Raw genomic sequence first — 22849 nt, 5'->3', positions numbered from 1 at the left:
GAAGGCAACAGGCAATGGAAACAAGAGATTAGAGAGATTTTTTTTTTTTTAAGGGAAAACCTAACCCTGAGCTTCTAAGGAGCACAAGATTCTTGTTTCCAGCCTGGACAGTGACTTTGCGGTTTTTTGTTGGTCCTCCCTCCTCATCCCCCCGACACTTAAAGTGATTCTTTAAAGGCTGTAATTCCCTTTTGTTGGGAAAACAAAACAAAACAAATAAAAAACCTCTCTGCCTCGTTTTTTCTACAGGCTGCAAACTTTTAGGGTGGGGAGGAACGCGGTGTTTGCAAATGGCTGCCTGCACTGCAGCGGCTCCTGGCAGATAATAGCGATTTCCGCTATTACCAGAACAGGCGGTGCCCGCGCGCTCCGAGATCCCTGCCTGCCACCCGGGACCCCATCCTCCTCCAGACCGTTTTCACCACCTCCCCCCACATCACACTCGTGGACACGCCGTCGGCCTCGCGCGCCCCCGCGCCGCGACGCAAGTGGGATGGCCCGTGACGTCACGAGGCCGCGCTCAATCAGCGGCGGCGTTTGGGAAAATTTAAACTTCAAGGCGGGGTGGCTCGTGGGTTCGGTACAGCCAGACTGTAGAGGGTCTTCCCCAGTTTCCAGACGGGATGACGGAGGAAGGCGCGGTTGCCGTCTGCGTGCGGGTCCGGCCGCTCAACAGCAGGTAGGTGTGTGCCGCAACCCGGCCGTGCTGAGTCCCGCGGCGCTTCCCCGAGTTGCAGCTTCCTGGCGTCGCCGCTCGGTAACTCTGCCGCTTACCCTCTCTGTGCCTGGGTTCCCTCTCTGTCGAGCGACGGGGAAGGACTGAAGGATCTAAGAGATACATCCCAGCTGCGGATTCTCTTCAGTCGAGCATAATTCAGCCTCGCCAACTTTAAAGATTTAACCTTGCGGGGCTTTTTCTGGATCTTCGCCAACCCCACCCCACCCCCAGGGAAGTCGTGCGGAAAAGATCCTTACTGGCCCTCATCAATCGTTTTACACTTACCTGCCTCTCTCTCTTTGCTGTATACTCCCCTCGAGCAAGCACCTGTCTGTCTTTTTTGTTTTTTATTCAGTACACACTCAAGACTTCAGACAGTGACTGAATACAACATGCAAAAGTTGAATGACTGATATTTGCCAATATGGACTCATTAGTCGAGTGTCCTGTATAAACATACTGCCATCGTTGCACTGTGGCTCTTAATTGGGGCAGTGTGGGGTGGGGGGGAGACAGAAAATAAAGTAAAAAATATAAAATGTTAAATGTTGATATGGGAGTAGAAAGTGCTATGCAGAAAAAGCAGGGAGGGGAAGTAATAAAGTGTGTTTGTTTTTGTAGCCTACTGCTTTCTCCCATAAGGAAATTGTTAGGGTACACCTTGACAAGTGTTAGGACATGCAGGTGGAGAGTTTGCTAGAGGAGTCACAGTCCTTCAGTGAGACGGACAGTTTGCCGGAGAGGCAGGGCTGCAGTCAGGAAACTCCTGACCCTTTTCACCCATGAAAAAATAAAATTACTTAACGGAAAGGTTAGTAAAGGTATTCCAGGCACAGACGGGTTGAATCTATTATCTTGTGGGAACCTTCAAGTAGTTAATCTGTAGGGAGTTAGAATACACACAGGAATTTAGAAGATAAGGATGAAGAGAGAAATAAACATGATCCAGGTTTCATGTGCCATATGAAGGACTTCAGATGACTTTTTAAAGTTTTAAGGGTGAGGGACATAAGTAGTTTCATTTTGAATGTATCTTTTCAGCTGCCAGTATTGGGTAAGAGAATGAGAGTAAAGACCTTCTCAGTGAGAGGGCTGGAGGTTACTGAAGCCCTGGCCAGTGTGACTTAGCTGGTTGGAGCGTTGACCCATACATACACCAAAGGTTTGGTTGCAGGTTTGATCCCAATCACAAGCTATCCCGGTTGGGGCATGGAAGCAACTGGTCAATGTTTCTCTCTCTTTCCCTTCCTCTCTCTCTTTCCCTTCCTCTCTCTCTAAAAGCAATGATAAAATATCCTTGAGTGAGGATAAAAAAATAAATAAAGATTAAAGTGTTGACCCCTCAAAGGTGGATTTTTTTATAGTTCTCTGATATAGGTATATATAAGTCATTACCACCTTTTAAAATATTCTTTAGAAGATGAAATATTTTAAATTATCTTCCATATAATATGGCTTCTATGACCCATTATAGTAAAACGTAGTGTTTTATTGTTTTAGAGAAGAAGCTCTTGGAGAAGCTACCCAAGTTTATTGGAAAACTGGCAATAATGCTGTTTATCAAGTGGATGGGAGTAAATCCTTCAATTTTGGTAAGCTTATAATAGCATCAAAAGTTAACCTGTTATTCTGTTCCTATTAAGAGTACATAGGCTGCCCTGGATGGTGTGGCTCAGCAGATTGAGCGCTGGCCTGCAAACTGAAGGGTAATGGGTTTGATTCCCAGTCAGGGCACTTGCCTGGGTTGTGGGCCAGGTCTCCATTTGGGGGCATTCAGGAGGTAACCAATCGATGAATCTCTTACACACTGATGTTTCTCTTTCTCTCTTCGCCCCTCCCTCCCCCTCTCTCTAAAAATAAAATAAAACATTTTTTAAAAAAAAGAGGACAAAGGCTTATGAATAATACTGGATTTGTCATTAAAAATGAGACTAAGCCTTCTATTAACTGCTTCAGGGGAAACCTTAAAAAATTGTTCATCCAAGTACGATAAGATAATAAAGAGGGCCTTATGACTAAAACTATCATTTTTCCTAAGCCCAAAATATGTTACTTAATGTCAAGTCATCTTTAAGATCTTTCAATGTATTATTTTTTGCACAGTTTTTTTCAAGAAATTTCTTTAAACAATAAATAGTGAAGATATTCCTTCTGCTAGAATACAGCAAGGACCCACCCCTGTTTTTGTGGAACTTATTATACAGTCGGAAGAAGGGCTTTAAACAAGGAACTACACTTCTGATGACATAAGCTTTGTGGAAATTTATAGTGGAGAAGCTAACTAGTCCAGGTGTCTGCAGGATAAAGGAGAGCTAGCTAGGACAAAGGGACTTGGAGGCCCTAAAGGTTCACTGGGCTGATGTGTTGTATTGGTTTAATATGTATATAGTGCTGCCAATGTGCCAGACACTGTTCTAAGCATTTCATAATATTAACTCATTTAATCTTCTAACAAGCCTCTGCAGTAGGTGCTATGCGATAGAAACCTTGCCATTTTAAAGTGGAATTAGAACAGAGAGGCCCAGAGTCACATAGCCAGCAAGCGGGAGTCAGGCTCCAGATCTACACTCCAGCCACACCGCCATGCTGTACCTTAGGCACTGAAGAGCAACAGTGGAATGGAGTCCTCTCAACAGTCTTAGGAGTCAGAGTGATTAGGTTGTCAAATTAATGTTAAAGTAGAAGGCCAACATAAAAGATGTATAGTAGAGCAAAGATGTATAGTAGAGAAAATGATTCCTGGTGAAGGACTATTTGAGGGTGTTACCGTATTTTTTTAAAAGATAAAACAGTATGCTCCAGAGATTATAAAACCAAAAGTAAGGGGTACACAAACATTTTGGCTCAGGTACTACAGGTTCTTAGTAGCCACATGTGCTTGCAGAGCATTTGACCCACTCACCTATCTGAAGCAAATGACATTAAGATTTGACAAATCATGCTCACAAATCATGATGCCTAAGCAGCCTTCAGCTAGCACTTAGGTTTTCCATGTAGTTCTGCCAACAGGACAGATGTGTGGGCGTGAAGCGAGCAGTGTGATCACCGAATTTCTCATCACAGGTTGATAACGTTCCCTCCTGAATCACAAATCCATTCTTGTGAGGCTACCACTGCAAGAATGGCCCATTGTTAGTGTGCTGACAAAAGCAGGGGACCACTTCCTGGACTAGTGAATTCCTTAGGGCAAATGCCATCCAAAACCCAGCATTTAGCAACCAGCAAATTGGTCATTCCCTCTAAATTCAGCTCTTTTTAGTACTTTTCTTACAAATGTCTTCATTTGTTGGTTTCGTTTGAGCTAAGCCTTCTGGTGAGATATGTTATAAACATTGAAATTTCTCAGAGAATAGTGGTATCAATAGTTTTCATTCCCTAAGTATTAACCAAATGTTTATAATAATTCTCTGAGGAAGATAACATAATATATTGATTTTACAAATCAAAAATGAGGCAAAAAGCCATCAACTCCTTTTCCCAAAGTGACATAGCTTGTAAGTCTCAGAACCAGGGTTTGCAGACAGTCTGATTCTAGACCCCGTGTTCAGCCTCTCTGCCCTACCCCCCTTGAAAGCACATGACATAGATGACATGTACTTTTTCTGGGTGAGGACTGACACCTTTTACCTAAGAGAGAAGTATATTTCTTAGAGGACCAAAAATTTGAAAAAAATAATGTGTCTTAAGTATTTTATACCATATCCTGACAATTTTATTTCTTTGGCTAACTATGAATTCCAAATGAAAATCCAGTTTATTTGTTTGTTTTAACTTACATGTGTTTTGTATTGTTTTATTTTTCAGATCGTGTCTTTCATAGTAATGAAACCACTAAAAATGTTTATGAAGAAATAGCTGTGCCAATCATAGATTCTGCTATACAAGGCTACAATGGTTTGTGTTCACTGTAGAAAATTTTTGTCCTGGGTATCTGTTCAACCAATATTGGTAGTTTTACACATTATAGTCTCCTTTTTTTCTCTGCACATGTTTGTGTTTTGTCTTTGCAGGTACTATATTTGCCTACGGACAGACTGCTTCAGGAAAAACGTACACTATGATGGGCTCGGAAGATTATTTGGGAGTAATACCCAGGGCAATTCATGACATTTTCCAAAAAATTGAGAAGGTAAATAACTTAGCTAAATTTCTAGTTTGTACAGGGAAAAGTAGTAGTAATAGAACAGCAACTTCAGTGTTCTCTTGTAATGATGAAAAGAAGTAGATTCACAGGTGTCTCTTAATTATCCTCAGGGAGAGAAGAAAGGCATGACATAGATTCACTTGTTTCCTCACAAACTTACTTCAGATCTTAAAGTTCTTCATTCTTTGACTTAAATTCTGAAACAGTGATACTCCCCTCGACAAAATGGGCATTAAGGAGCAGGAAAGTCTTGTCAAAATTATTATTAGCTCCTTTGCCTTTGTTTAACTACCAGTGATTATCCAGGAGCAGTAAAAAATAATAGAGGTAGGTAAAAGGCAAGGGAAGCAGGGCCAGATGAGGCAACCTAAGTAATTGAGTTGATTTATTTAAACTAGTTTTTCATTATTATTGTAATGATTTTTAATGTTCTTACTTGAACATCTGTGAGTAGGATTTTATTTTAAGCTTATAAAGTTGAACTGGGCACTCTTCTTTCTATGATACTATACTTTTCTGAAAGAGGGTTTTTGCTTTTATATTTTTGTGTTTATCATTGTTAATACAGAACTGTAAGGGCATCTTGGGGAGGGTGGTTGTTTTACAAAGATAATTTCTCAAACAATATTTTAATGTTAGCACATAAGCATGTAGTGCTAGGTTTTCATAATTGGCTGATCTCTGATGTTTTTATGAATTTTTTCCTCTAGCTTCCTGATAGGGAATTTCTCTTACGTGTGTCTTACATGGAGATATACAATGAAACCATTACAGACTTACTTTGTGACACACGAAAAATGAAGCCTTTAATAATTCGGGAAGACTTCAATGTGAGTAGCAGAGTTCACAAAGTGGCTCAAAAAAGAAACTTATTTTGGGGATAATTGTTCTTGTACATTTACCTTTAATTTCTGTATATTTTTAAGTGTTTCCTGTATATATGGTTTGTTTCTTATTTTCCTTGTTAAGCGTTTGTAGAGATCGTCTTTTAAGCAATACAGAGATGGGCAAAAGTAGGTTTACTATTGTAATACAAATAATATAGTAAAAAATAATACAAGTATAAACTTGTTTTGCAAACTCACAACTGTAAACCCACCTTTGCCCACCCCTGTGTGTGTAGTTTTTAAATATTGAGAGCTGTAATATATTGGTGTAGCCCTGACTGGTGTGGCTTAGTGGGTTGGGCGTTGTCCTGCAAAATGAAAGGTCACCAGTTCAATTCCCACTCAGGGCACATACCAGGGTTGTGGGCCAGGACCTTAGTTGTGGGTATGTGAAAGACAGCCAGTCCATGTTTTTCACATCGGTGTTTCTCTCCCTCTCTTTCTCCCTCCCTTTCCCTCACTCTAAAAATAAATAAATAAAATCTTTTAAAAAATACTTTGGTGCTATAAGTGCCTAAAAAGAGCAAGATGGAAGATTCAGATTAGAATTTGGTGTGCTTTGAAATAGGAAATAAATTGAAAATATTACAGGTTTACCTGTTATTTTTATACTATAATTTCCATTTTGCATTTTTAACTCCTACAAATGAATTCTCTTAGTTGTACCTTTTTGATATGCAAACTTTTAAGTGACTTCTATTTCTTTATTCTTCCCATAATTAAACTGTTTCAGAGGAATGTATATGTGTCTGACCTCACAGAAGAAGTTGTTTATACATCAGAAATGGCTTTGAAGTGGATCACAAAGGGAGAAAGTAAGACTTGATGCTTTATTTCTTCAAAACATTGTAAAAACTATTCAATTGAATGTATTTAGGCTTCAAACCTCACTTTTCCTTTAAAGCTAAAATAAAAGTCAATGTTTTTCTTTGGATTTTAATATACACAGCTGAAATGTGACTTGTTTTTTTTTTTTTTTTTTTTACAGAGAACAGGCATTATGGAATTACAAAAATGAATCAAAGGAGCAGTCGTTCTCATACCATTTTTAGGATGGTAGGTAATTCTTTCTCTATTTGCTCTTTCCAATTAAGAATGCACTAATTTTTCTACAAGTTGCCTTTTCCATTTAGATTTTGGAAAGTAGAGAGAAAGGTGAACCTTCTAACTGTGAAGGATCTGTCAAGGTGTCCCATTTGGTGAGTACTAATGACCCATGATAAACGTACCATTTAGGCCAAAGCAAAATTAAATTCAGCTGCTGGATGTTTGGTTTCATAGGAACTGTTAACTGAACCAAACAGTTAAAACCATCTATAAATTGATAGGTTAACTAGTGTCATATGTAGCATGAAATTACAACTTCTACCTCCTAAAATTTAGCTGTTAGGACTATAGGATTTGAGGCTTTTTCTTCAGTAATGAAGAAGTGTTTAGGAGTTTGTTTTTTTCCCCCCTATACATATTTAAGGGTTAAAGTAATCTTGGAATTGGGGTGGAGGGAAGGTCTTTGTTTTTTGGCTTTTTAGTCTCAGCCAATAGAATTGAGGCTTGTGAGATAAGCAGAAACCTAAGTGGGATGGTTTAAAAATAAATCACATTATTCAAGTTCATTCTTATGTACAATAAGAAAATGCATTTTATATTATAAACACAATGTTTGGACTATAAATCCCTTGAAGGGAAAAGTGATATATCATTCATCTTGTAGCCTCAACACATTACGCATAGCTTATGTTCAATACCTGTTGAATAAGTGACTACAAGCACACATTTGTTTTTTTCACATAAATAAACCTCATATTGCTGCACTGTATCATTTCTGTCTCTTGTCATGTTTCCTTCCTCTTCCTTATCATTTTCACTTTATTCTCTGTCTTCAGGGCCTAGATTTTTAGCTTGATGTGGGATGTGATTTCAAGATTACTCTATTTGATTTGAAAACTTCAGGGGAAAATGTAATAAATCTATAATATAGTTCATTTTTAGATTTTGGAAAAATTAGTTTTAATTAAATATCTAATTCTAGTTTGCCTCACTTTACTGTATAAGAACAAAATTTTAGTCCTTTAATCTTTAGCAAGATTAATCTTTCTTTAATTTAACAACAGCAAAAAAACCCACAAAACCTAACTTTCTGTTTTGTTTTCCAAACCTATCTTGTGATATTTCAACACAATTCCAACTTTTCTCTTCATAATTTAGCTTTGATATTCTTGGTATATTCAGTGATCTATTTGGTGACTTTTCTCATATTGTTTGATGCTCTGTCATCTAGGGACCATAGATGCCATCTGGTCCAACAACCTTCCAGCCCTCTTACTTACTCTGAAGTATCTTCTTCAGAAAAAGTCTTCCCCAAAGAGTCATTTTCTGGCTCTTCGTAAGTGGTCTTTGACTGTCTCCTGGCCTTTCTGTGATAGTATCCAGGTTCTCTTAGCCGTGCTTCTTCTCTGTTCTCTTTTGTGGCTCTTCTAACAAAAACACAGGCTGCTCTGTGGCCTTTCTTACTTCCCGTGCTTGCCCTCAGGCATTGCTATCATTTCTGTGTTATGTGTATTTTATATAGAGTCTCTGAGTTCTAATACATGTCTTAAAGATAATTATAATTGTGTGTCCCACTGTTGTCTCAAACTTCAGTGTGTCTAAAACCAAATTAATTGCCCCGGCTGGTGTAGCTCTGTGGATTGACTGTGGGCTGCAAACCAAAGTGTCGCAGGTTCGATTCCCAGTCAGGGTACATGCCTGGGTTGCAGGCCATGACCCCCAGCAACCACACATTGATGTTTCTCTCTATCTCCCTCCCTTCCCTCTAAAAATAAATAAATAAAATCTTTAAAAAAATAAAATAAAACCAAATTATTTTTTCCTATTATAGCAAATAAATATTCCTTTTCTCCAGTAGTACCTGCATTATCCTGATCACCTAGGCTGGAAACCCAAGTCATTTTGACTTTTTCTGCTTTCCCCTTTGTCCAGTTATTGCCATTTCTTATTGATTCCATCTTTCAATATCCTCATGAGTGTCGTAGTCACTTAGGTTCTCATCTCTCTTGAATTACTACATCATTCTCCTGCACCTGGCCTCCATGACTCCAGTCTTCCTCTCCCCAGTCTATTGTGCAGATTTCGAATGTTATTAAGCACTGCTTTTGTTGTGTCGCTTCCTTAGACAAAATCTGGCCGCTCTTAACTCATCTAACTTTACTTTCTTCCATTCCACATGAGCTCCTCTCATTGCTTGGATCCCTTAGTGTCTGTGAACAGTAATGCTTGTTCCCATCTTTGTACTTATTTCATGCTGCCTTCATCACCACTTTGCCCTGTTATTATCATCACCACTTTGCCCTGTTATTATGTATCTAGGTCAACTGTGGTAGATACTCAAGAAGGAAGATTAGACTTCTCTGATTATTTTAGGGGAGAAAGAAGAATCTGAAATAGAACTGTAAGGTAAGGGTACAGAACTACTTGCCATTCCTGCAAGGCTCCACAGGAAGAAATATTTTAAATATCTGACTTTAAATGCATTAAGAATATTTACTGAGCCTTTATCATGTTGTAAGCACAGTACTGGGTTCCTAAGATCAGAAGAATAAAGAAGACACCCCTCCACTACTTACTGTCTCCACTGCTACCAGCCTAGCTCAGGCCACCATCATCTTACATTCAGATTTCTGCACCAGGCTTCTGACTGGGCTCCCTGCTGCTACTCTTGCCCCTCCCCAATCCTTTCTCCACCTAGGGTTCACAGTTGATCCTTCAGAAAGTTAAATCAAGGCACGTCACTCTTGCATAAAGCCCTCATGGTTTCCCATTGCAGTTCTTACCTTTGCTTACCCTATTTTGTCCTATCTCTACTTCACTCTGCCATGCTGCCCTTCTATGTTTTGAATGCACTAAGCTCATTGCTTTGTGACTGAGAGTACTATTTTTTATTCTGGAGCGTGGTTCCTTTGGTCTTTGCATGGCTGGCTTCCTATTCTCTGTCATTTATCTTAGTGTAATGGAAGACCTTCCCCAAATACCCAGTCCAAGGAACCTTCTCTGTCTCTTCCTCTTTTTCTCTTCCTGTACTCTCTTTAAATTACCTGCATTACACTAACATTACTCTCTTCTTACCAACTTCCTCCTATCCTCATCCCACCCCATGTGGAATATAAGCTCTGTGAGAGCAGGGACCTGATTTGTCCAGTTAACTGCTATATCTCTAGTACCTAACATACTGCCTGCAGCATGACAGGCAGTCATATTTTTTCAACAACATTTGAGAAATGAAAGAGGCCAGTGCTTTCAAAGATGCTACAGAAATGACTAGCTCAACACTGTAAGAATAAGCCATTATCTATAAACACCTCTCAGTACACAGTTAAGAGAGCAATTCATTCAAGGTGTGGGGGATGAAGGATAAAACTGGCAGGACTACATTGAGGAGTTCACATCGGGTTCTGAATAAAGAGTAGGGGCATACTAGAACATTCAAACTAAAAGGGAGTGGCAAAAGATAGCACTTGCAAATGCAGAAGCACATGAGGGCATGCAGAGTACAGTTCAGCATAGTGCGTAGTTAAGAGTAAATGATGGGTAGATATAAGGCTGGAGCAACACATGTGCCAGATTATAAAGAATCAAGTTCACCATGGTAAGGCTTTGAATTGTGTGTAGGAAATAGAGAACCTCTTCTGGCAGCATTATGGAAGATACATTGTAGATAAGGAATGAGATATGGAGATCAGTTCTACTCAGAAAAGGGGAGGCCTAAACAGTGGAGCCAGGAGTTCAGAGTGGTATTTAGATAAACCATGCATTAAAACAGTCTTTCAACCATTCGGATTTTATCATTTCAAGTTGCCATTTCTAAAGGTTTATTTTCATCTACCTTTCAGAATTTGGTTGATCTTGCCGGCAGTGAAAGAGCTGCTCAAACAGGTGCTGAAGGTAATGAAAACTCATGCAGTATGTTGGTCTGAATGGTTTCCTGTTCTTTTACAGAATAAACATCTTTAATGTAAATATCTGCTTCTGTATTTAGCTATTACTTCAGGCTACTATAGCATCAATTTAAAAACTAAAACTATGCAGTTGATAGGATTGTCTAGCTGGAAAGCTCATGAGAGTACCATGAAAACTAAATTTTCATAATCAGTAAGGGAATTCAGAAAGGTAGTGGGGTACAGAATTAATATGCTGACATTAATAATTTTCATAATACAACCAGTTAGAATATTAAGTGTACAAAAAGACCTCATTTACAACACTGACTTAAATGATGTAATACCTAGGAAGAAACTCAAAAATTTCACAAGATCAAAATAAAGGAAACTAGCCCTCGCTGGGTGGCTCAGTTGATTGGAGCATCATTCCATTCACCAAAAAGGTTGCATGTTCAATTCCTAGTGAGGGCACATTACTAGGTTGTAGGTTCAATCCCTGGTCAGGGCATGTACAGGAGGCAACCAGTTGAGGTTACTCTCTCATATCAGTGGGTCTCCCTCTCTCACTCTCCCTTCCCCTCTCTCTAAAATCAATAAACAAATCCTCAGGTGAGGATTAAAAAAGAAAACAAAACTTTAAAACAGACCTGAAGGATATAACCAAATACATAAACAAATGGAAGACCATATTTAGATGGGAAGGTTCAAAATCATAAAGATGTCAGGCCTCTCTGTGTTAATTTCTTGCAGTCTGACATAGAGACACTCAGCTGAGGGTGGCCTACATCCGCCAAACCAGTGAATCCTCAGACCTGGGGACAAAAAATAAATGTTTATTGTTTTAAGCTGGCTTATTAAGCAACAATATTACAGCCATAGTGAATAATGCACCTTTGATATGTGGTAGATTGGAAACTTACATGTCCCTCAACAGGGTGCTAGGTATATCAGTTCTGATTCATTCATACAATGGAATTCTAGGCAATGAAAAAGATCAGTGATTACTGATATAATATGTCGCCAAGTTAAGAAAGCAAAGTGCAAAAGTCATATATGTAGTGTGCTATCAGTTGTGTAAAAAGGAAAGGGAAGAAATTAATATATATGGACTTGTATTTCTAAAAATCTCTAGAAGAATAAACTAATAAAAGTGGATTCCTGGTATAGGAACAAGAATATGTGCAATGAAGCATAAAAGTGAAAGAACTTTTCATTGTGTACTTTTTTAAAATGAGCATTTGAACTTATTAACAACTTTAAAATGAAAACTTTTTTTAGTTGTGAGCCTGTAGGAATTGATTTGATTTTAAGTCTATAATTGCTTGTATTTGGAGGTTTGGAAAAAATAAATTTGAATTGAGTTAGAGACGCTCTTTTAGGAAATGGACTTTTCCTCCCTCTGATTCTTAGTCATCTTTTTCTTTTTGCTATATCTCTCAGGTGACAACTTTGCTGACTCATGTGATAGGGGAGGAATACAGAGAGAGTTCCTTCTACTGTTATATGCCAAAGCATAGACTTTAGCATCTGACCTTTTAAATTCTAATTTCTCTTATAACTTACTGGTAAATAAGTTCATGAATTTTAGATTGATTTTAGTTTTCATATTTGTTTAATAAATTCAGGCATGCGACTTAAGGAAGGATGTAATATAAATCGAAGTTTATTTATTTTGGGACAAGTGATCAAGAAACTGAGTGACGAGCAAGTTGGGTAAGCTTATCCCATTGTACATTTACCTATTAATGCTCACGTTCTTCATTAGTCTGAAAGTTGTAACAGTTCAGTGACAATAGTACTGATTTCTTCCGTGTATTCAAAAGCTTTTGGAATTCTATGAGCATGCATGACTTCTTATACATATTCCTGTGACCAACTATTCTTATTTTAAATATTTTAATATTCAATATTCTTATTTTAAATATTTTTGTTAGTAATTTTATCTGCCTTCTTTACTCTGTAAAGAATTTATTTTTAAAACTATAGCTAGTGTAAGCTTCTACGTTAATAAACCAACCAGTTTTGTTATATAAAAATTCTTTTCCCTTTTCTTCCCAAACTCATTTTTCACGAAGTGGTTTCATAAATTATCGAGATAGCAAATTAACACGAATTCTCCAGAATTCCTTGGGAGGAAATGCCAAAACGCGTATTATTTGCACAATTACTCCAGTGTCTTTTGATGAAACTCTTACTACTCTCCAGGTAAGTTTGATTTTTTTTTTTTAAATTTCAACTCAATATAGGAGGGAAACCATCGTGAAAAAGAAGATGCTACAGATTATTCAGACACAAATGACTAGCTCAACACCGTAAGATGAGCCATTATCTATAAACACCTCTTGGTACACAGTTAAAAGAGCAATTCATTCAAGGTGTGGGGAAATGAAAGATAAAACTGGCAAGGCTACATTGAGGAGGTAACATTTGGTCCTGAATAGAGTATGGGCATACTAGAACATTCCTGAGACCTGGGCACCTATTAGGCTTAAAAACATACCTACTAAGATTAACTGGAGTTTTTTTTAATTGACATAAATTAATGTGTTGTCTACTAAATAGCATTTTAAAATTTTTCCCAAACTTCAGTCATTCATACCTCACCTCCACAATTTTTACCACAACCAACACTTTTATTGAAACTGACACGATATTTTTCTTTAAATAACTCACTTTTTATATAATTTACTATAGAAGGAAACTTTATATCAGTCCTATAAATGAAAATTAGTATCACTTGCAACAAGTGGAAGGTGACTCAAAAAAGTGTGTTTTTATAACAATAATTCTTAAATTCCTGCTAGCTAATTGTTTCTTACCTTGACTCTGAACTTAAGTCCTGCATTTTCTGTTTTCTTGTTATTGTTTTGCTTTGTTTTTTTAAGGGAAAATGAAAAATGTCAAGAAAACAGCTTTCTCAGTGAAGGATTTGGTGTATGTAATGGTCACCTTCACTTTCCCACTTAAAGTTACTTCCAATACTCATACTCTAAGAAACATTGCTTTAAATAGCTGCTGAGCACTGAATCAAGGTCCTGTCAGAAAAACATAGAAAATAGAGTCCCTGGCTTCACAGAGCTTATAGTCTAATAGGGAAGATTAGACTGACTTTCAAGATGATTGCCATAGTTAATAGTTATGTGGCTAATAAGTAGGATAGAGTTCAAAGGAAGGACAGATGCTTTTGACTGGAAGCAAAGCTTCAGGTAGGGGGAGTATTTGCACTGGACTTTGAGGGGCAGATGAGATTCTAGTTCTTGTAGGTTTTCTGTCAGCACCTGTCTTTCAGATATTTCTTTGACTCCTAAAGACTAACAGCCAGGGTAAATTACAGGCATTTGTGTTCAAAAGTATTAAGCCACCTGAAAAGAGCATTGATTTTTCTCTGTAGAACTTAATTACAAATAACCTAAATATTATTGACTAAAATAGTTTTTTAGTGTCAAGCACTGAACACTCTTGTATTTTTTCCAGTTTGCCAGTACTGCTAAATATATGAAGAATACTCCTTATGTTAATGAGGTATCAAGTGATGAAGCTCTCCTGAAGAGATATAGAAAAGAAATAATGGATCTTAAAAAACAGCTAGAGGAGGTATGTATGAACCATGTATTTCAGTGAAGAGTGGGAGAAAAACAGAATTGAGATCTGCCTAAATGCTCAGAAACTCTTACATCATCATATCTAAGTTATGCAACCTAATTTTAAAACACTTTTCAGCTAAAAAGAAATCAACTCAAAAGTTTTAGTTTAATTTACTATAAACTGAAAGATTTAGTTTCTTGGAATTATTCTAGATTTTACTTTTCATTTCCAAAGGGCAAAATTTAAGGTTTCAAAATGGGCAAAGTAGAGATACTTTTTCAGAAGTGTCACAATATAGGGAAGTAGGTTAAAAAGAGAGATTATGTATGGTTACTTAAAACTATTTTCTGTAGTTCCATGTTATCTTGAATTCCTCTTCTAACCTTGCAAGGGCAATCTAATAAAAAGCATAATCACTTGTCACTGTAATTTATTTGTTTTAATCATTATGGTCCCCTAGTGATCTTTTTAAAAATGAATTTAAACATCATATGGTAGACTTATAAGAACATTTCTTCCTTTGCTATAGGTATTTAGGTCTCTGCTTTTCTGACTTCTCTGCCTGTTATTTATATATTTTAAGACAATTAATAGAATTGCTCTGACAGCATTTTTATAATCTTACACATGGCATATGGAGTATGCACATGAGAAGAACTGTATATTTTACTTTATTATAAAATTCAGAAAATATTATAGTAACTACATATTGGTGTTCTGTAGATAGGGTATTTTATTTCAATAACATTAAAATCTTTATGGTTCCCCCAAAATTTATATTCTATTTTTAAGCTACTTTCAAGGTTTTAAAAACCTACCTATATTTATTATTAACATAACCAAATATTACATTCTATAGGTTTCTTTAGAGACTCGGGCCCAGGCAATGGAAAAAGACCAATTAGCCCAACTTTTGGAAGAAAAGGATTTGCTCCAAAAAGTGCAGATTGAGAAAATTCAAAACTTAACACGGATGCTGGTGACCTCTTCTTCCCTCACATCACGACAGGAATTAAAGGTAAGATACTGTAAAATACTTTTAAAGTAGACAGCTTAAACTCAGCATATAGAGAATAGAGTTGGCATTCCTATATGTTTCTTCCATAGTTATGTATTTCTTATCCTTAATACAGTATATTCAAGAAACTCAGAACTTTTTGTGTATTTGCCTATACATCAACAACACCTAAGAGATTCATGGAAAATACTGACTCCTGATTCCCACATGTAAAGACCCAAATTCAAGAAGTCAGGAATACAGTCAAGGAATCTATTTGAAATTTTCTTCTTAAGAAATTCTAATGAAATTGATTAGGTGATTGGGAACCACAGATGTCTAGTGTATGTGGGCATATTTTCTATTTAGACAAATACTAATCTCAGGAAAATTGATCTAGAATATAAGTCAACATATTTGATCAAAATTCTGCTGTATATCTATTATCCAGGAGATGTTTTGGGTAAGTGTCATGACTAAGAACAGCCTCTGGAGCTGGACTGCCTGTATTTGAATCCCTGTTCTATCAGTTCCTAACTGCTGAGCAATTTCTGAAATGTACTTTGCTGCAGCTTCCTAATCTGGGAGGCAGCTTGATCCCCACCTCCTAGGACTGATGTAGGAAGTAATATAGAATGTGCTTAATATTCCACAGAGCAAATACTCAATAAATGTGTGCTATTAAGATTATTATTCATAGACATTATGTTCAAATCACCATGCTAGGTATAACAGAAGACACTCAAGAACTACGTGTTGACTCAGTGATGAGTAGGAAGTAGCCCAGTGGAAGGTATAGGGATGAGCGGTTCAGGAAGACATCTATGTGTACAGAATTTGTGAAAAAAAATATATTTCTTGGACTTAAAGTGTTCTGGTGGCAGGGACATTTTAAACCACATTGAAGATTTTGAACGTTGTGTTATGCTATGGACAGGAAAAAGCCTTGTAGGTAACATGATCATAACTGCATTTTAGAAAGGTGTAGCTGCTATGCATATCACGTTGACTGGGGCTTTATAAGGATAGTGGCCCTAGAGATGGAAAATATTGGATAGATTGAAGAGTTATTGGGAGGTAGATTCAACAGGACTTTGTGATTGTGTTGATATGGGAGGCAGGGGAAGGGATAAGGCATTTTCCAGAATGACTCACAGGCATTGCTGGGCTTACTGGGTAGCTAATAAGCAGTATTTGTTGAGCTATGGAACACTGAATGAAGAGCAGTGGAACTGCTCAGTGTTTGACTTGGGACATCTCCAGTTTGAGGTGTCAGTTGAAAATAAAAATGTGCTAAAGTAAGGTGAAATATCTGAGATGAAGATACCATTTGGGCGTTAGCTACTACAGATCCAAATTAAAGTCTTGGGAATGGATGAGCTTGCTTTGGGAGCATATTGAGAATGCAAAGAACAGATGGTCAAAGACAAAACTTCAAGAAACAACAACTTTGTAGGTAAAGGCAGAAAAGAAGAATCCATAAAGCACCCCAGGTTAGCTCTAGAATTAAGGAAACCAGATGCATGTGATAACAAGAGGCAGAGACTATTTCAGAGAAGCGGTGTGTCACATTCTGCCGAAAAGTTAAATAAGATATATATAGACAAAATTTTTTTGTTTTAGAAACAAGAAGCTCATTTGAAAAAGCAATTTGTATTATGCGTTGGGAGTGAAAGCCACTTTGCAATGGGTTGAGATGTCCTAAAGGGATGGAATCTTAAATACAGCAGAAGGGTCTGGCCTTAGATAAAGGGAGGAACACCTGTTCACTACAACGAGCACAGAAAAGGGTAGGCATCAGTACAAGTAATGCTTTCATAAATTTGGGCTTATATTTTCTTTGTGAAATAGGAGGTTTACTTTTTCTTCTATGGTGGCAGAAGATAGTAGAGACAAATTTGCAGACATGCTAATAAGTATTTGAAATAGTTTAGCCTTTGTAAGGAATGGAAAAAAAAGCCCACATACAGAAAGTCTGGCCAGCAGCATTAAGGACCCAGATGATGTTGGCAGCCAGCCTTGCGGCTCTGTAGTTCTGACAGTGTTCAGGAGACTGATAAAGGCTCAGGTGGTAGTGTAATTCGTGTGAGTGTACGCTGCTTTGAGATAGGTGTATGGAACAGAATGGTCATATAATTTGAGGCTTTTGACCCAAAAACTTCATTGAAGTGATCATCTATGGAATCAAAGATGATGGGATGAGAACCAAAAGGAAACCAGCAAGAAGAAAGTAGTGAATCAAGGGAATAGAGGTCCTTCTTAATCTAAATAGCTAAAATGAGACAGACTGAAACAGTGGAGTGGGAGAATGGGAACTGTAGATAGAGCAGAAAGTCTAGCTTTATGACTTTCTGATAATGACAAGGTCCAAGAGTGAGTATAGGAGTGACTGGAGTTGAGTTGAAGGTCACTAGAGTCGAGGATTTATATGACTAGGCTTTTGCAGAGCAGGCTGTGGAAAGAGCTGGCCATTTCAAGCAAAAAGGTCTTACATGGTAGGAGCATGAAAGCGTGTAGTTATACAGATATATATCTGCATTATACAAATATCTGTAGTACACAGAAAATCAAGAGGCAATGCAGTGGAGTGGTTAGTGGATAGGCTCTGAAGTTACAGGCATGGGCTCAGCCACTGATTGGGTATGAGATTGTCCATGAGGTCTCCACACTTTTTAGACACCCCCCACCCCGCCCCGCCATCTTCTCCATAAAATGGATGTGCTAAGAGAGGACTGAGAGGATCACATACAATGAGACAATGCTTGTAACAAATAAAGGGACAGGGGGAAAATGGTAGCCACGAAATATGGAAAAACACAAACAGGAGATGGACAGAGGAAGAGAACCCAGCAAATCAGAGTGAGTGATGAGGACAGCTAGCTGAGTGGGATAAAAACCAGGAGACAGAGATGTCTCTGAGGAATGAGGGAAAAGGCAGTGTAGAAACTGAAAGAGAATGGTAGCTAAAGGGAAGGAGTTGAGAGGTTTGGTTTGGTTTTGTTTTTCTTTACTCAAAAACAAACAGGCTTGAGGATTTGTAAAGCTGAGAGAAAGGAGCCTAGTAAAAATGACATATGAACAGATTATTGAGGAAGCAAGGTCCCAAGTGAGAAAGGAACACATGCAACCAGGAGCACTGGTGGCAGCATCAGCTTTACCGAACTGGAAGAGAACTGGTGTTGTGAAGAGCCCTGTGAAAGACTTCACAGCTGAAGAAGATTCAGATGAGCTACCTGTCTGTTCCTTCCCAGTTCGAGCTGGGTTCCCAAACGTGCTTTGGCAGCTCTGGTGGAGACTGCTGCACTGTCTGTCCTGCACAATTCCAGAGTACTTATTTTAAGGGTTGTAAGGGAGCCAGTTTTTCAGTTAGTTAAGTCCCAGAGAAGCTTGTAAGTAAAGATTCAAATTAAAAAATAAAGTTTAAATCATTTCATCAAATTTACTATGGGCTTATACACTGATTTGAAAATAATAGCAATTCTACCAAGTCAATTGTGTTTAAAAATGGAAACTAGTTCCCTTGTTATTATCTGGGTAAGGTAATTTTGATATTTTTCTTCTGTAGGCTAAAATAAAACGAAGAGTCACTTGGTGCCCTGGCAAAATTAACAAAATGAAGGACTCAAACTATGTAAATGAATTTAATATGCCAACAAATACACCAAAAAGCCTTAAGAGTTCTGTAACTTTAGGAGGAGAAATTGATGAATGTGAGTGTTCTTATTTTATTTCCTTTTTATTGATTTTATTGGGGTGACACTGGTTAACAAAATTACACAGGTTTCGGGTACACAGTTCTAAACACACCATCTCTATATACTGTACTGTGTGTTCACCAGCCCAAGTCAAGTCACCATCCATCACCATTTATCCCCCATCTTATACCCTCCTCCACCTCTCCTCAAACTGCCTGCCCCCAGCAATCACCACAACATTGTCCATGTTCATGAGTTTCTTCTCTTTTTTAATTATAAAAGTTCCCTACAATGGGAGACTTTACTTATAACTCAGTAAATGTGCAAACACATTTAAACACATTTAAATAAAGTATATGTATTTTATGCCATATGATCTTATTTATATGTGGCATCTAATGAACAAAATACAGACAGATAAAACAGACAATACACAAACAGATACACAAACAAAATAAAAACAGAGGCATGGACACAAGGAAAAGACTGACAGCTGTCAGGGGGAAGAGCAGAACGGGGAACTGATAAAAGAAGGTGAAAGGATTAGCCAAAGAACATACAGGCATAGCCCATAGACATAGACAACAGTGGTGATGGCTGGGGGCGGGGGGCAAAGTGGGGTAAATGGGGACACCTGTAATAGTGTCAACAATTAAAATAAAGTTAAAAAATCAAAAATAAATAAAATGTATGTAATTTAGATGTGATTACAATGGAAATGATGATAAAAATAAATAAGAAAGTGAACATTTAAGCTTTCTTTTTTCATGTATCTTTTTGTTTTGTTTTGTTTTTGTTTAATATATTTTATTGATTATGCTATTACAGTTGTCCCATTTTCCCCCCTTCACTCCCCTCCACCCTGTAAACCCTCTCCCATCCGTATCCCCTGCTTTAGTCATGTCCATGTGTTATAAGTTCTTCAGCTTCTACATTTCCCATACTATTCTTACCTCCCCCTATCTATTTTCAACCTACATTCTATGCTACTTATTCTCTGTACCTTTTCCCCCCTCTCCTCCTCTCACTCCCCTGTTGCTAACCCTCCATGTGATCTCCATTTCTGTGGTTCTGTTCCTGTTCTAGTTGTTTGCTTAGTTTCTTTTGGTTTTGCTTTAGGTGTGGTTGTTAATAATTGTGAGTTTGCTGTCCTTTTACTATACATGTTTTTTTCTTTATCTTCTTTTCTTAGATAAGTCCCTTTAACATTTCATAAAATAAGGGCTTGGTGATGATGAACTCCTTTAACTTGACCTTATCTGAGAAGCACTTTATCTGCCCTTCCATTCTAAATGAGAGCTTTGGTAGATAGAGCAATCTGGGATGTAGGTCCTTGTCTTTCATGACTTGGAATATTTCTTTCCAGCCCCTTCTTGCCTGTAACGTCTCTTTTGAGAAATCAGCTGACAGTCTCATGGGCACTCCTTTGTAGGTGACTGTCCCCTTATCTCTTGCTGCTTCTAGGATTCTCTCCTGCATTTTTACCTTGGCTAATGTAATTATGATGTGCCTTGGTGTGTTTCTTCTTGGGTCCAACTTCTTTGGGGCTCTCTGAGCTTCCTGGACTTCCTGGAAGTCTATTTCCTTTGCCAGAATGGGGAAGTTCTCCCTTATTATTTGTTCAAATACGTGCTCGATCTGTTGATCTACCTCTTCCCCTTCTGGTACCCCTATAATTCGGATGTTGGAACATTTAAAGATGTCCTGGAGGTTCCTAAGCTTCTCCTAGTTTTTTTGAATTCTTATTTCTTCATTCTTTCCTGTTTGGTTGTTTTCTTCTTCCTTCTGGTCCACTCTATTGTTTTGAGTCCCAGTTTCCTTCCCTTCACTATTGATTCTCCGTGCATCTTCCTTCATCTCTTTTATGGTAACCTGCATTTTTTCATGTAATTTGCGACCCAAATCTACCAATTCTATGAGCTTCCTGATCACCAGTGTTTTGAACTGTGCATCTGATAGATTGGCTATCTCTTGGTTGCTCAACGGGATGAGTCCTGGGGGATTGAGCTTTTCTTCTGTTGGAGATATGTCTCTCTCTCTCCTTTTTTTTTTTTCCCGGTGTGGTCGCTCCCGTTACAGGGTGGGGGTGGGGGTGGGAGGGAACAATGGCGGTAGCTCCGCTCTCCTGGGGCCTCAGTAACCCCCCTGGGATCCTGGGTTGCGTGCTCTGCCCTGGTCCACAATGCCGCCTCACTGGGTCCGCCAGCCGCTTGCGTACTCAGGGCCCACCGCTGCATTTCGGAAGGCTTATGCGCTCCCGGTTGCCTTATGCGCCCAGTTCTCCCTGATCTCCGCGCGCCGCGACCTGCACCTGCTCCTCCTCTCAGCCTCCTTATCGGTCTGGATGGATGGGTCTACTTCAACTTCTTGGCTGTCCAACTTCCATTCAGATAAATTCTGTGTCAGTTCTGGGTGTTATTCTGTCTCTAAATTGTTGTTGTTCCAATCTTGGTTGTGTGTGGAGGTACGGTGCGTCCACCTATGCCTCCATCTTGCCGGAAGTCTCCCTTTTTCCATATATCTTAAGAACGATTCACTGTCATTAAAGCACATAAGACATACATTTTTATTGTTTTTTTTTCTGTTCTAGTCATTATCCAATTAAATTAGTGTTCACATAACATTTGCCTTAAACTTTGCTAATCTTGAAAAGGTGGAATTGACACAAGGAACTTTCAAAATTGTGTCTAACATTTTAAGTATTTTAAGCAGCATTTTAAAAACTGTTAATACTAGCCCTGGCTGGTGTAGCTCAGTAGATTGAGTGCAGGCTGCGAACCAAAGTGTCACAGGTTCGATTCCCAGTCATGGTACATGCCTGGGTTGCAGGCCATGACCCCCAGCAACCGCACATTGATGTTTCTCTTTCTCCCTCCCTTCCCTCTCTAAAAACAAACAAATAAAATCTTTAAAAAAAAGAAGTGCTTCCCTTAAAAAAAAACTGTTAATACTTACAGTGATCAAATCTCAAATACAGAATTTCTTTTTACCTATATTATATTAAGGATGAGTTAATTATCTTAATTAAATTATCTTAATTCACAACATAATACAAATGATCTCATCTGTTAATATATTTTGGTAGTCATACTATGAACACATATTAACTAATTTGAGTGTATTACATTTGATCAGAATTTTTTTAAATGTTTATTTATTGACTTTAGAGGAAAGGAGAGAGAGAAACATGAATTTGTTGTTCTACTTATTCATATGTTCATTGGTTGATTTTTATACATGCCCTGCCTGGGGATCTAACTCATGACCTTGGCATATTGGGGCGACATTCCACCCAACTGGGTTACCCAGCCAGAGCCTGATTAGAATTTTAAAGATAATTTTCATTTTGAGTTTTTGGAAATTTACTGACATATTTATGGATAAATTTCTTTTCCCCCTAATTATAGCCATCTGCTCAGAGGCTGATGTTTTCAGTAACACCCTGGATATAGTAACTGACATAGAGTGGAATCCAGCAACAAAGCTGCTAAGTCAGGTAACTTAAATGTATTTTACTGAACGTCATCCTTTTACTCCTTTTAAAATTCATTTGTTATTGGTGTTTACTGTTTTCACAGCTCTGACTTAATTTCAGTATCTGTTTTGTTTCTAATTAAGGCCTCCCCACTTGTTAGACTCTCAGTTGATAATGGCCACCCCAAGGGAAGCTAAAAACTATCAAATATGTATATGGTAGTAGGTAAACTTTGCTTCTGTTGATTACCAGCAGATCTTGGTAACTGTGATTTATTTTTTCTGTTTTGCCTTGGAAAATACCGAGGGTGAAAAAGAACAGATATTAAAAGCGTCAAAATTCTCAGGTATAGCATATATTTGGTAATATTGCCAAATAATAATGAAAAATAAAAGTAAATGTAATATATGGCCT

The 22849-nt window shown here is 38.0% G+C and overlaps 1 protein-coding gene across 5 annotated transcripts in view; it reads left to right on the top strand.

The window, feature by feature from the left end:
• Window positions 1-541: 541 nt before the first annotated feature.
• CENPE (centromere protein E) overlaps window positions 542-22849 on the top strand; it is a 63185-nt gene continuing 40877 nt past the window's right edge. For 3 of the 5 annotated variants that reach the window (XM_045820414.1, XM_045820413.1, XM_045820411.1), the window contains exons 1-15: window positions 542-679; window positions 2219-2310; window positions 4523-4612; window positions 4729-4847; window positions 5573-5692; window positions 6483-6564; window positions 6738-6805; window positions 6883-6948; window positions 10636-10687; window positions 12309-12396; window positions 12759-12888; window positions 14158-14277; window positions 15128-15286; window positions 18831-18975; window positions 22368-22456. In XM_045820414.1, coding sequence (XP_045676370.1) covers window positions 624-679; window positions 2219-2310; window positions 4523-4612; window positions 4729-4847; window positions 5573-5692; window positions 6483-6564; window positions 6738-6805; window positions 6883-6948; window positions 10636-10687; window positions 12309-12396; window positions 12759-12888; window positions 14158-14277; window positions 15128-15286; window positions 18831-18975; window positions 22368-22456 — 1476 coding nt within the window. In that variant the 5' untranslated portion in view covers window positions 542-623. The remainder of the gene's footprint in view (window positions 680-2218; window positions 2311-4522; window positions 4613-4728; window positions 4848-5572; window positions 5693-6482; window positions 6565-6737; window positions 6806-6882; window positions 6949-10635; window positions 10688-12308; window positions 12397-12758; window positions 12889-14157; window positions 14278-15127; window positions 15287-18830; window positions 18976-22367; window positions 22457-22849) is intronic. The other 2 variants (XM_045820412.1, XM_045820415.1) reach the window with 2 other exon arrangements.

The sequence above is a fragment of the Phyllostomus hastatus genome, unplaced genomic scaffold, assembly GCF_019186645.2.
Source record: "Phyllostomus hastatus isolate PE091 unplaced genomic scaffold, TTU_PhHast_1.1 phas_scaffold_39, whole genome shotgun sequence".
Taxonomy (NCBI): domain Eukaryota; kingdom Metazoa; phylum Chordata; class Mammalia; order Chiroptera; family Phyllostomidae; genus Phyllostomus; species Phyllostomus hastatus.
This window is presented reverse-complemented; position numbering and strand designations above follow the sequence as displayed.